This window comes from Aulonocara stuartgranti (assembly GCF_965226115.1).
Source record: "Aulonocara stuartgranti genome assembly, chromosome: 18".
Lineage (NCBI taxonomy): Eukaryota > Metazoa > Chordata > Actinopteri > Cichliformes > Cichlidae > Aulonocara > Aulonocara stuartgranti.
The window spans coordinates 1,554,579-1,567,908 of NC_138954.1; the positions used below are offsets into that span (position 1 = coordinate 1,554,579).

Genomic DNA, 13,330 nt, shown 5'->3' on the forward strand with positions numbered 1-13,330 from the left:
CGCAGCTGCTGTTTAACCTCTGCCTAAAGAGCTAAATAGATGTTCAATCTTTACCTCTAATTTTAACTCTGAAAACTATTTTTCAGGGTTCAGACTCAAACCTGCATCACAACCGAACATTATGTCAACAGAAAGCTTTGGTTTTTTGCACGATTCCATCACTTTTGATGTTTCATAATTATGTAGTTTGTAAGTTATCTGGAAAACTCAGAGTCGACATGTAGATGCAACATTTTCACTTTGATCCTGATGAAAAATGGTGACATTCATCAGTTTGTCCTTGAATGTGAGCTTCATGCTTGAACCTAAACAAAGACGCCACCCTTTTATTTTTATGCCACAGCTCGACTCTTTGAAGTTAAATAAATGTGAGTGACCAAACACTGGAAACGTCTTTTTTAAAGTCTTTTTATTCAGCGTACACATACAGATTTCTTTTTACTGGCATATCAGACACTTTAAACCCGTTTGACATTCAGCTCCAACGTGAAACGACAGGAAAATGATAGCAGATGATGACGACACGATAAAGGCATGTTTTTATTTGCTGAAACCTGCTGCAGTAAATGTTCATCACATTGCCTTGTGCCTCGACCTCTCAGCAGCACATATATTTATTTACTTTGACCTGTTAGGTTTAGGATTCATGTGTCAACCTCACAGCCTGAGGACCAAATCTGGCCCAGCACACAGCTGAGAATGATCCCCCAAACAGTACACATCATCTAACTGCAGCTGTGGCCTGCAGAGCACGTGGAAGAAAGCTGAGATCGCCCCACTGTGCCCCGATACCGACCCAGCTTCATGAGTGGGACCCAGATATGTTCCATCTCTGCTTTCAGTATGAAAACGTCTTGAAAATGGAGACTTGATTGCACAACAACCCAAAACAGAAAACGTTAACCTCGGTAACTTTCTCAGGTATGCCTGAAACAGCTGGCGTTACCATGGAAACTCAACTCAGTCAGTCAGTAAAATCACAGCAGTGATAAAGTCACCTGATGACAAACAGCACACATGTATCGAATACTGAAGCTGTTTACCTGCAACACAAAGTGCCTCGAGGTGACGGTTGTTGTGATGAACTGAATTACATATAAAACATGCAGATACATAAATAATCTTTACACATCATTTAGAAAAGCAAAGAAGCAAATCTGTGACTTTGATGTTAGAAATGTGTTGTATCAGTGAAACATACATTTTTTTTAGGACTCATCGAAGACCAGCACCCGTCCATCGAGGTGGACGACCTCACCAACGGCCCAAAGGTTAAATCGAATAAAAATAATCTCAGTTTAAAAATAGTCAAACCTCAGATTTGAAAATCACCTTGATACCTGAAGCCCCTCCCCCTCCCTCAGGCATTTCAGGCCGGCTTGGTCTTTCGCGTGTGGATCTTCATGCGGCGCAACAAGTGGCTCTTCTGACTGAAACATCTGCCGCAGGTTTTGCAGTCCAGCATCTCACCTGTGTGACTTCTCATGTGAGTTTTTAACATCGCGGACTGAATGAACCGTTCCCCGCAGGTGCCACAGGTGTACGCGCTCTCTCCCGTGTGCGTCCTCATGTGGAGCGCCAGCTTATCGCTCCTCACGAAGCCTTTTCCGCAGGTGTCGCAAGCGTACAGCTTCACGCCCGTGTGGATCCTGCGATGTATCATCCGGGACCTGTGCTGAAAGGCTTTTCCACAAACATCACATTTCACCCTCTTCTTCCCGCGTCTGTCACACAGTGGCGCTCTAACATGTGAGAGTCGTTCACACAGTTTATGCGTGCTGTGTAAGTATAGTGACCATGAAGGGATCGCTCTGCTGCCCGACTACCAGCTGCTCCTCCTGCTTCCCTTCGATCTGTGGAGCTTCTGGTTCCTCCTGGTCCACACTGGAGCTCCTCTCCTGGTCACAGAGCTGCTGCTCAGGGAGAACCTCCTCCTCCTCACAGACCTGCTGCTGTGGGACGTCTGGAGGGATAAAGGGTTGATAATGTCACAAAAAGAAAAAAAGATCACAGCTGATCTACATGCTTGAAATCAGGGCTGCTGAGTCAATATTAAGATGATTATCATGGAAAACATAATGGACAAGAAGGAACTGATCTTTTAAAATGTAGCGGCTCTGCAACTTTAACAGTTCATAAAACTTCAAAGCTGGAAGTAACGTCTGATCTATCCTGAAATGAACCAAGCCAGCACAGGGAAGTGAAACTTAAAGTCTGCATCTGCGGCTCTTTGTGGCTGCTTCCACGAGAGGTTTCACTCATGTAGGGAACGTTTGGTCACCACTCAGGAAGCAGCTTCCTGCTTTCAGCCCATGTTTGCGTTATGACGAGCTGCAGACGGGAGCTCCTCGACCTAAACAGGTTAGAGGAACTGAGAAACGGGGCCGCCCGGCAGGAGTGTCGGAGCAGGCTTTTGTTTTTCCATCAGGTTAAACTGGTGAAGGTTTGAGGCCAGCACAGAGTGAATCCACAGTTCCAAACGATTTCAGGAAAACTGGGAAAAACTAAAAGGTCTCAAATGTACACCGGTTGTCTTGAGTTCTCCTGTTTTCACACATGCACCTCTGCTCTCTTTGGCAGTGCGTCGCAGCTGATAACCCTCCATCTCCTCCTACCCCAGCATCCTCCTCTGTCCTCCTTCATTACACCCATGAACCTCCTCTGAGGTCTTCCTCTTTCCCTCCTGCCTGGCAGCTCCATCTTCATCCTCCTTTGTCTGATATATCCACCCTCCCTCCTCTGCACGTGTCCAAACCCTCTCAGCCTCTCCTCTCTGATGGACTCATCTTTGATCCATGCTGCTCGCTGAACATGTGATCATCTTCAGCTCGGCCTCATGTCTTCGTGTCAGAGCCACCGTCTCCAAACATCCATCCCAGCAGGTCTCACTGCCAGCTTTAAACTTTCCCTTTCACTCCTTTCACTTACGCTGCTGTCCTTTTGTCACAGATCACCCGTGACACTCTCCACCCTGCCTGCCTGTTTCGATGATTGACCCGAGTTATTTAAACTCATCTACTGCTGCCCCCTTCAGCTTCCCCTGTCTCCCTCTTTTTTTTACTGCACTAAGATGTTGACTTTTGACATGTTTTCTGTGTTTGCAGTTGTAAACGTGAGCGCTAATTTCGTGGCTGACCTCAAAAACACCTTCTACGTCCATCAGTGCGTCAAACCTGAGACCCTGTGATCCACACTAGCTCACACTCAGGCTGTGCAGGAAACCCACGGCCTGTTCGCTCGCAGCTGAATAAACGTCCCGCAGAGCTGTGATCAGGATCCTCCCTCAGAGGGACACTCACCTGTCCTGTGCAGCTTGATTTGGGGTTTCCAGGTGATATCCAGCAGTCTGCGCTGACGGTCGATCTCTTCCTCGTACTGGACGATCGTTTTTTCAAACTCCAAGAATATTTGTTCAGCAGCAGCAGTTAGTCGCTCGTTGATGAACTCTCTCAGATACTGAACTGAAGGCATCGTTGCTGCAGCACAGTCTCCGCTCAACAGAAATAAAACTACTATCTGTTTACTTCCTCTGTGTGTCACAGTGAGAGGTTCCGATAGCACATCGGCGTCTAACTTTCGTTCCGCCTACACAAACGAAGCGTCCACGTGATAAAAGGTAAACACTGAAAACTAACGGGTGTGAAGAAGGAAAGTCAAATATAAAATCATCTTCGTGGAGATTTGAATTTTATTTTTAACCCATCAGAACATTTTGATGCTTAAAAGTTACAAACTCTAGAACATTCCTGTTGTCCGTTTTTCAGATCTAATAATGGGAGTCTGTTACTTCCCGATCGTTGTCTCTTGAGTCACCACAAAGCCTGGATGCAGTGTAGATGAAACTGCTTTCAGCTGCTCCTTTATTCACACCGGGTAGCTCCACATGTTAGCTTTGGTACTTTTTACTCCAGATGTCCTTCCTGATGTGTCCCTGAAGGATTTGTGTCTGCTCTTGGGGTCAAACCAGGGATTTTTCACTTGTTAAATGTAAACCCCCACACTATCTGCTACCCTGGAGCCACATCTGTACAACAGATCCTGGAGGAACAGGAAGTATGTGCAATAACAATGTTAAAGACTGTTTGTTGTTAAATGGCTCATGATGTGAGGATATATTAAATTACATCTGGATTAAATTCAAAGGATTTTGATCAACTAAGCATGTCTAGAATGAGTCATCTTTCAGACAGACATCGGCTGGGATTGGAAAGCGTACGATATCAGGCAGATTTTCAGGAAAACATTCATGAGTCCATACATTGGTCCTGAAGGATATAAAAAAACACAACAACAGCAATAGAATAATATTAAACACAAAGTGAACCCGTCTTCCTTCATTAAATAGGTTCTTTTAGATGTTAAGGAGGAATTGACTTAACCAGGCTGGCGGAGAATGAAGACAACCGGACACCTGCTGCAGATGGGGAATCAGTGAACTTTTATTGAGACAGAGACAAGCTCTCAATCACAGCTCACATCAGGAGATTCCAAAGATTTGCTGTGAGGATGAGTATATATTCTCTAAAACTTACAGGAGGGGGTTGTGAGGAAAGTGCTGCATTAGCAGAAAAACAACTCCATAAAAGGAAAGCGGCCTTGGGTGTTCTTCGCTTGCAGATATCTTTCGCCTGCAGGATGAGGCGATCGCTTCTTATCGCTCTCAAGGCCAAAGTCGTGAGCACACATTTTTATTACACAGTTGCACAGTAACTTTAAAGCTGAACAATATTTAAAGCTGAATAATGTGTGATCAGATTATATTTTCTTCAAATCCCCCTTTTGACCCATCTTAAATGGGTCAACACACAAAAATAAGTAACATTCAAAGGAACACAGAGACGTGTCGAAGCCTGGCTCGAAAAACTCCTCGGGTCTTTTCATTTGTCTTTATCTGTCATTGCAGATGAGGAGAAAAGAGTCCAGGCACCACCCTGCCCAGGGGTCGGCTGCAAGCAGTCTCGGTTCCCGATGAAAGCAGTAACAGCTGTCCTGCACACAAGGGTACAACGAGTTAGTGCAACCAGGGTAGTGACACAAAATTAACAGTTCCTGTAACTCAGCAACCAAAAAGCATAAGTAATGATAAAAATGTGGAGAGTACAGAGTATACTATAATAATGAGAGATATAAACGTGAAAATATGAAAGAATAAATCAACCGTAAAATAAACTCAGAACGGTAACTGCTAAGGACATTCAAAAGTGAATATGGTAAAACGTGAGGAAGGGGTGTGGAAAAAAAACAATTTATATCCAGTGATGCGAGTACACATTCGCTCAGGCTTAAGTCCGGAGACCCTGAGAACATCGCTTAACCCTCACAACCCGACCAGACACAGTTCAACCAGATATATCCTTCAAGAGGAAGTGGGTGAGGGAAACAATTAATAACAAGCCTAATACAAAACACCACAGAGAAACAACCATTCTAGAAGAATTTAAACAAGAGAAAGACGATAATGTTCGTCACCCTCACGATCAGGATTATGCCAATGGGAATGAGACCCAGGGCCAGGAAGCAAACAAAGACGCAACATCTTTGCCTGCCTGTCATTTCAGGGGGAAAGGGCCAAGACATGTTTACTTAGCTTGGATGTCGTCTAATAGAGGATGATGGGGCACAGAAAGGTGGTCCAGTTCCCCCCACCTCGCCAAGGGCGTGTTCTAGGAGTTAAAGAGCAACAACCTGCAATCTGCACCAAAAAATCTTCATAGTCCCACCGGAAAATCATAAGAGTAATAAACGATTCAGCTCAACAGACAAGTATCATGTTCAGGTTTCTCCAATCATTAAATCACTATTATTGCCACAATTTGCTTTATTCACCCTTTGGGCAATGTTATTCCAAGAGAGAGAGAGAGAGAGAGAGAGAGAGAGAGAGAGAGAGAGAGAGCCCCTAATGGCCAGTTAGTGGGCTCTAGGTCAAACTGTCCCCAAATTTGTTATTTGTTATTATTACTTGTTTTCATGTCACTTGTCTGTTTTCTACTGCACCCCTCTCACCAAAGCAAAGCAAACATTAGCAGCACATTGACCGTAGTCAGGCATCCTCATTCCATAGGTGCTATAAAACATTTCCTGTAAAAGAATCACAGTTTTCAAGACAGGGTGTGTCTCCCCCAACACTCTCACCAGAATACAGTGTAATAGCATCCCCAACTCCTAACCCATAAACACCGTTTCTTCACACATCCGCCCAGAAATCCTGTAATAGAAAAACATTAAAACTGTAACCCTGTAGGGAAGAAAATGTAAATGGTAACGCTGCGCAGTTACCTCTGTAAGCCACACAAGACACAAAAATGGCATTTACAGGTTCACTCATCCTCGAATATTTTGTCATCCTTCTACTCCTGTAAAAGAAACCCACATAAATTCATCCACCCTTTTATCCTATCTAGGTGGAGGTGGTTAACCTTGAGTCATGGTCAAGTCTTGTCATCTTTTACCAGTCAGTCCGTTTGTTTTTATTCCCAGTCTTTCATCCATTCATCCGTTCTTTGCTGATAGTGAAACCTGTCGTCGCATCTAGTTTCCACACTCAGCAAAATGACGTCATCTCAAAAAGAAACCAGAACTTGAGTTTGGATTACCTCGCTGAATCCTTTTTTAAACAGGGACTCTCGTTTCTAATTGTCCCCACAAGTGTTTCCTCCAGAACCCATTTCAATGCGGAGAAACTCACTTACAACAATTTTCTCGCCGACGTGCAATGCTTGTAATTTCCGATGTGCAGATCTGCTTAAAGAAAAGATTCACAAACAAAAATCAGTAAATATAAAACAAAATAAAATGAAAAATAACAAAAACAAAATGCAGACGCCCGGGTCTTAGGACTTGTCACTGAATATTCTTCCCATCAATAAAAATACCAACCTAAACCTACACAGAGTCAAATCAACACCATCTCAACCTTTTCATATTCATAAACCTATATGTTTTGCGTTCGTGAAACAAAATTGAACCATTAAGTAAGTTGAGCTCTTGAAATGTTTTAATTCTCTTAATTCTGCCAGTTTATTTCAACACTTATTCAATGACTTTTATTCAACTGCTACTTGGTCACTCGACTTTTACCTGTTCAAATTGCCTAGGGTTCAACAAAGTCTAGATCCCCGTTTTCATGAAACTTGAACGGTGTACGATGATTTACTTACAGTAATTTAGAATCATCACTCAACCTAGCTCTACTACTGGCACTGCGTGACTTTTCTCACACTGGAAACCAGAATTTAGTACAGAACTTTAATGCCTCAGGCAATCGCGTTCAAGGGCTGTCCCCCCTTCTCTTCTTCTTTGTCCGTGTGTTCCTCCTTTATTAAATCTCCATCACAATGACGTGGCGCTCTGAAATAAAACTCACACTGTTAATTCCTCGTTTTCACTCTGCACCACTGCTCAGAGTGTTTTCTTTTCTTTTTAGTGTAGAGTAAACAATTAAGTCGAGGCCTTAAGCCCCAGATATCTCGCACGGGCATCATCTTCATAACCAAACCGCTCCGGACTCTGCTCCCCAGACCACACAAATGCCCCCTGGGCTTATTATTATAGCAAATTCTGTATTTGACTTTGTTGTGTGCAGCATTGAGCCTTTGTCAGTAAAGCATTCTTCATTGCAGCAGCTGGAGCATTGTGTGTCACTTCTTAGTAAATTAAATCAACATTTTGATTTTAGTGCATGGGTATGTATCAGTTTTTACTCCCTCAACAAGTGCATAAGTGTTCATGTGTGTGTTTCCCTTCATTCTAAGTAGGCGCATGCAGAAGTGTGTGTTCGTGTGTTGGTATATGTTTGTGTTCATCACCTTCCTGTTCTGTAGTTTAGGTAAACCAGCGGCCTGACGCATGGCCTAGGGTCCTCCCCTCCTCTTTGGGTCTGTTTATGTTGTCCTTACTTTGCTCCACGGCCTTCTGCAGCTCTGCTGTTCGGCTCTTCTCAGAGGTCAGCATCCTTCTGCTCACCGTCCCTTTTCCTCCGGGCTTAATGCGCGTCTCGTCACAGCTCTGTCAGCTGACGCAGCCTGGGAATTTCCCCCGTGTAGTGAAACGGGCTTTAGGTTTAGTGCTCTCCGTCTCTGCTGCATGAGATCACTCTTTTGCAGCACTGTTGACATCCTCAAGTTGTTGTTGTGAGTCCAGCTGCTGTGGCCTTCAGGGGTCAAAGGGTCAAAGATGGTCGCGGAGAGGGCAACGATGGTAGAGGGGAGGGTAGGAGTCCAGGTCAGCTTCGGCTCTCAGAAAAAACAAAAACAAAACAAAACAGGCGAACAGGAAAATGATGTTGTGTTGGCTGTGCTGTGTTGGCTGTGTTATCCCGAGAGGGGAGAAACAACGAGATCTCGTCTCCCCCCTTTTTTGTTTTTGTTTTTTTTTTTTTTTTTCACCATATAATCAACTCATAACCCCTCAAGTTGACAGGACAACACAGGTACGTGTTAAAATTCTTAAGATCCTGTTTAGAAACCTAAAAAGGAATTTCCTATCATTCAGTCGTCATTTGTCTTAAACAATCAACAAAAACATGTCCCAAGTCGACCCTTTTAACCACTAAATTTGTCGTGTCCTCACTTAATCCTCAGACCAGTGTCTTTGTCTTTTGACGTTACGTTGTTGTCTTGCAACCCAAAGCGTTTAATTGTCAGTAATGTATAAACTATATCATTTAAAAACAGGTGTATGTTAAGTGTCGCTACTTTAACCTTGCATGTACGTGCACATGTATGTAAGCTGTTTCTTCATTGCATGTATGGGTGCGTCTGTATATGGGTTACTTTAACTTTTTCTCAAACGAGGCATGTCTCTAACACGCACATGTGTCTGTTCCTCACCCTTCTCATATCTTTCTCTGGTTGTGTGTGGTTTTATTTGTTTCAGTGATTTATCAGGAACATCTTTTCCTTTTCTCCATGTCTTCCGCCAGAGGTTAACACTGGTGAGATTCAGGGACACAGCACCCAGAGCAGTTCAGCAAGAAAAACCCGCCTCAAACTACATTCTCTCTTTTTTGTTTTACCGGGAGGGGTGAGGACAACTCTGGTGTCCAGCCGTGAATTTTAGCCAAAGCTTGGCCTGTCTTCTGCTGCCGTACTCAGGCTTCCAGGTTAAGAAAAAACACCTGTATGAAGACACTAAACATACATTTAGTATTTGTATAAACATAACTGCCTAAATCATTGAACTCTTGAGGAGGGTGTATTTCAGAATCAGAATCAAAATCAAAAACTTTATTGTCATTGTCATGAGACCGACGACATTAAGAATGGTCCCCGATCATTGCATCATCCCTAGTAATATCAAATATAAAAAACAATAAAATTCAATCAATAAAATAGATAGAATACTTAAAATACTAAGTATTCCCACCGTCATGCTTCAGACCGTGCATAGATTAACACAAGAGTGGCATGGTGGACATTTTTGTAGTATTCAGATGTGTTATTGCAGTTGGATAACAGCTGTGTTTGAGTCTATTAGTCCTTGCTCTGATTGCCCTGTACCGTCTGCCTTAGGGCAACAGTTCGAACAGGGAGTGGCCAGGATGTGAGGTGTCTTTTATGATGTTTTGGGCCTTTTTAAAACAGCGGGCGTTGTTTGACTCTTTACTAACTTTAAAACCCCACCATAACAATTTCTCACTGACAAACTTCTATGCATCCATTTAAACATGCGAAGCCAGCACAAAATCACACACATACCCCTACAGCAAAGCTTTAACATAACCACAATGCAACTCCTCCCTTAAACGGGAGAAATCACCCTGAATCAACCAACTCTGTATAAAACGTCAAACAAAGATAAACCACAAACATTTCTACACTTCTGTGTCTTCCACGCAGCACAATAGGCAGAAAAACACCGATTACTCACAGTCTACAACAAAAGAAAAACCTGCTCTTTTCACAACTCTCACAGCTAAAGTCAAAACTCTTACCCAGTGCCTCTGAAATAACAAAAAAATCACCAAATACTCGATTACTCTTTTCACTCGCTCCCTCTCACTCCCTTCTTCCTCATACAGCATACACGCTCGCTCCCGCGGACCCGCTCGGCCCCGCGGGCTCACTCGGCCCCCACCTTTTTCCTCTCACAGAGACAGAGAGAGAGACCCTTTTCCTTTTTTTTTTTATTTCTCCAGCACACATACACACACAGAATCCCAACTGAGAGAAAGAGGGAGAGAAGAGAAAAGAGTTGTAGAGAGGAAGTTTTTTAGCAGGAGTTTCAGATCTAACAGATTTATACAACTTATTTACACACACCGGTAATTTATGTTCTATTTATTGATTTTAAAGGAGAATTTGGGCCAGCTGGGTTTCTGCCTCTGTTAGGCACTAACAGCTGGGGCGCTGCTTTAAAGGTGAGTCAGCACTGAAATATCCCTTCAGGTGTTACCAGGCTTCTACCAAACCGGAGTCTGGCGGGTAACCTTGCCTAGAGCTTCCTGATAGGGGTGCTAGTTGGTTGTCACCTTGTTCACACGTCTCATTCACACTTCATACATTACCTGCAGTCACTCATTACCCTCCTTATGTATGTAATAAATGTGTAAAAAAAAATTCTATGTGTGGTGTATTATTTTAACCAAAAGAGGAACCTAGTTCCTTTAATTGTGTAATCTGTGAACAACGGAGAACCAAACTGTCCTGCCCAGTGTTCCACAGCAAGCATTCAGCGTGTATTTATGTGTGTCCAATATCAAACAGAACATCAAAACATTTAAAACACTAAAATCATCGGGGTTTTAAGAAGAGATCCGTTTTCTCCTATTGATCAAAGGGACCCCTCCTTTGGACTCCAACCAGTACTTCTCTTTTTTAAGTTTTAGAGGATCTTTTCTAATAAAGTCCTCTGGGCCTTCCTAACCCTTCTGTAGTTTAGAGAATATTACTAAAAAATATTCTCAAGGCCTTTAACCTTTTAATTTGTTTAGAAAGGCGTTACTAATAAACCCTTTCAAGGTCCCAGACCTGCACTGAGGTATTTATCCGACACCGGAGAGCAAACCCGTCGGCTGCAACCGTGGTCAGACCTCAGTTCACTCTTATCTTTATTCACTTATTCACTTATTTCTTATTCACTTATCTCTTATTCACTTGTCTGATTCTCAACAAGCCTTAAGTAAGCCAGACAATTTTGGTTATGAATTACTAGGAGTTTGGACACTAAGTATTTTTATAATGTTCAATATAGCAGAAATAAAAGGTCTGCTTACCTTGTTTTTGTGTGTACACAGCTTTTGTCCAAACTCCGTTCACTCAGACCACGGCCGATTTCCTCCCCTGCGTTCCAGTTGACCTGGAGCGCATCCTGTTCGTGACGCCAATTGAAGGATATAAAAAAACACAACAACAGCAATAGAATAATATTAAACACAAAGTGAACCCGTCTTCCTTCATTAAATAGGTTCTTTTAGATGTTAAGGAGGAATTGACTTAACCAGGCTGGCGGAGAATGAAGACAACCGGACACCTGCTGCAGATGGGGAATCAGTGAACTTTTATTGAGACAGAGACAAGCTCTCAATCACAGCTCACATCAGGAGATTCCAAAGATTTGCTGTGAGGATGAGTATATATTCTCTAAAACTTACAGGAGGGGGTTGTGAGGAAAGTGCTGCATTAGCAGAAAAACAACTCCATAAAAGGAAAGCGGCCTTGGGTGTTCTTCGCTTGCAGATATCTTTCGCCTGCAGGATGAGGCGATCGCTTCTTATCGCTCTCAAGGCCAAAGTCGTGAGCACACATTTTTATTACACAGTTGCACAGTAACTTTAAAGCTGAACAATATTTAAAGCTGAATAATGTGTGATCAGATTATATTTTCTTCAGTCCCTCATTATCCACCTTTTCAGGGCACAGACACTGACTCGTTCACAGTGTTGGGAAGGTTACTTTTAAAATGTATTCCGTTACAGAATACATGCCCCAAAATGTATTCTGTAACGTATTCCGTTACGTTACTCAATGAGAGTAACGTATTCTGAATACTTTGGATTACTTAATATATTATCGTGCTTTTTACAACAACGTGAATGTACTTTTGCTGTGTGATTTATTACTATTACTGAAGGTCCGCGACTCCGAACTGTAGTAAAGGGACCTCTGACTAATACGGCGGGGTCCCTGTCGGCTCGTAGCCGAAAAATAGCTTTACTTTGTTGTGTGGGTCAACTTTGCTAGCAGAGACAGAGAGAGGTGTTGAAAGACTGCTCCAACGGAACTTATTGTTTTCGGAGGGAAACACGAACACGGTGTACAGTCGAGTCTTAATAGCTTACTTACAGCTGGGCTCGTCAGGCACTCTTCTTGGCTGCAGTGGTTATTATTATATTTACATGCTTCCAGCTCCCGTTTTTCCTCGACGACAACTCGTACCTTTCCACTCCCCTTTTTCTCCCTCCTCGCGCTCACAGACTCATAACGTGTATGGCAGTCCATTCTCCCTGCAACACGGACTACACTGCCCATGATGCTACATTCTTTAGAGCTATGCTTGTAGCATTCAGCCTGTTAGCTTAGCACAACAACAACAACGAAAAGGCACTCTCTCACCCAGGAAACACACAGTCGCAGAGAGAGAGAGAGAGCGTCGCCCTGTAACCATGGCGACCGTAACGCTGCCGCCTGGAACAACAGAGCGTAGCTGTCAAACAAAACCCAAACAGTCCTGACCCGCGACAATATGAAACAGGAAAGTACCGCAGTGTAATCCATTTATTTCAACAAAGTAACTGTATTCTGAATACCACCTTTTTAAACGGTAACTGTAACGGAATACAGTTACTCATATTTTGTATTCTAAATACGTAACGGCGGTACATGTATTCCGTTACTCCCCAACACTGCTCGTTCATCACAAGCAGCGTCTTCCGCAGCTGGAGGTTACATCCTGGCCTCCAGCAGATTTGCACACCATTAGTTTAGTCACGGAGAAAAGGGGCCAGAGAACAGATCAGGGACTCAACTCAGAGTTTAAGCTGGCTCACATTTTTTAACAGTGCACCATCTGAGTATTATCGCTCTGTTCACCCAGATCATTAATAAATAATGCACTAAGCTGCATCCCTGGCCTGCATGGGATCACACACCATGTGATCACACAACATCACACAAATACTTGATAATCAGTGCTCACTAACATCCACATAAAATCCTAGAATGTCATTCAGCAGGACTACCTGGATGCTCTGTTATTACTAGTTAACTGCAGCTTTTGGTGCTTCAAGAGTGGAGGGAGGGAAGTGAAAGCAGGTTCTCAGTGGGCCGGTTCAGTGGAAACTAGACTAAGACTGGGTGACAGGAGAAACTGGCCTAATGCAGTTTTCACTCAG

General features: G+C 43.2%; 1 protein-coding gene across 2 annotated transcripts; it reads right to left on the bottom strand.

Moving 5' to 3' along the window:
- Positions 1–400: 400 nt before the first annotated feature.
- Positions 401–12,539, bottom strand: LOC309693982 (uncharacterized protein). Of its 2 annotated transcripts, none has more exons than XR_014272753.1 (2): positions 12,282–12,539; positions 401–1,963 (listed from the first exon to the last, which is right to left on the bottom strand). XR_014272753.1 is itself a non-coding variant. In XM_082513681.1 (2 exons), the coding sequence occupies exons 1-2, from the start codon at positions 3,469–3,471 to the stop codon at positions 1,770–1,772; spliced, it is 366 nt and encodes a 121-aa protein (XP_082369807.1). In that variant the 5' UTR covers positions 3,472–3,991; the 3' UTR covers positions 401–1,769. The 2 variants fall into 2 exon arrangements, 1 of the variants encoding a protein (XP_082369807.1); XM_082513681.1 differs by lacking the exon at positions 12,282–12,539 and adding an exon at positions 3,300–3,991.
- Positions 12,540–13,330: the final 791 nt, after the last annotated feature.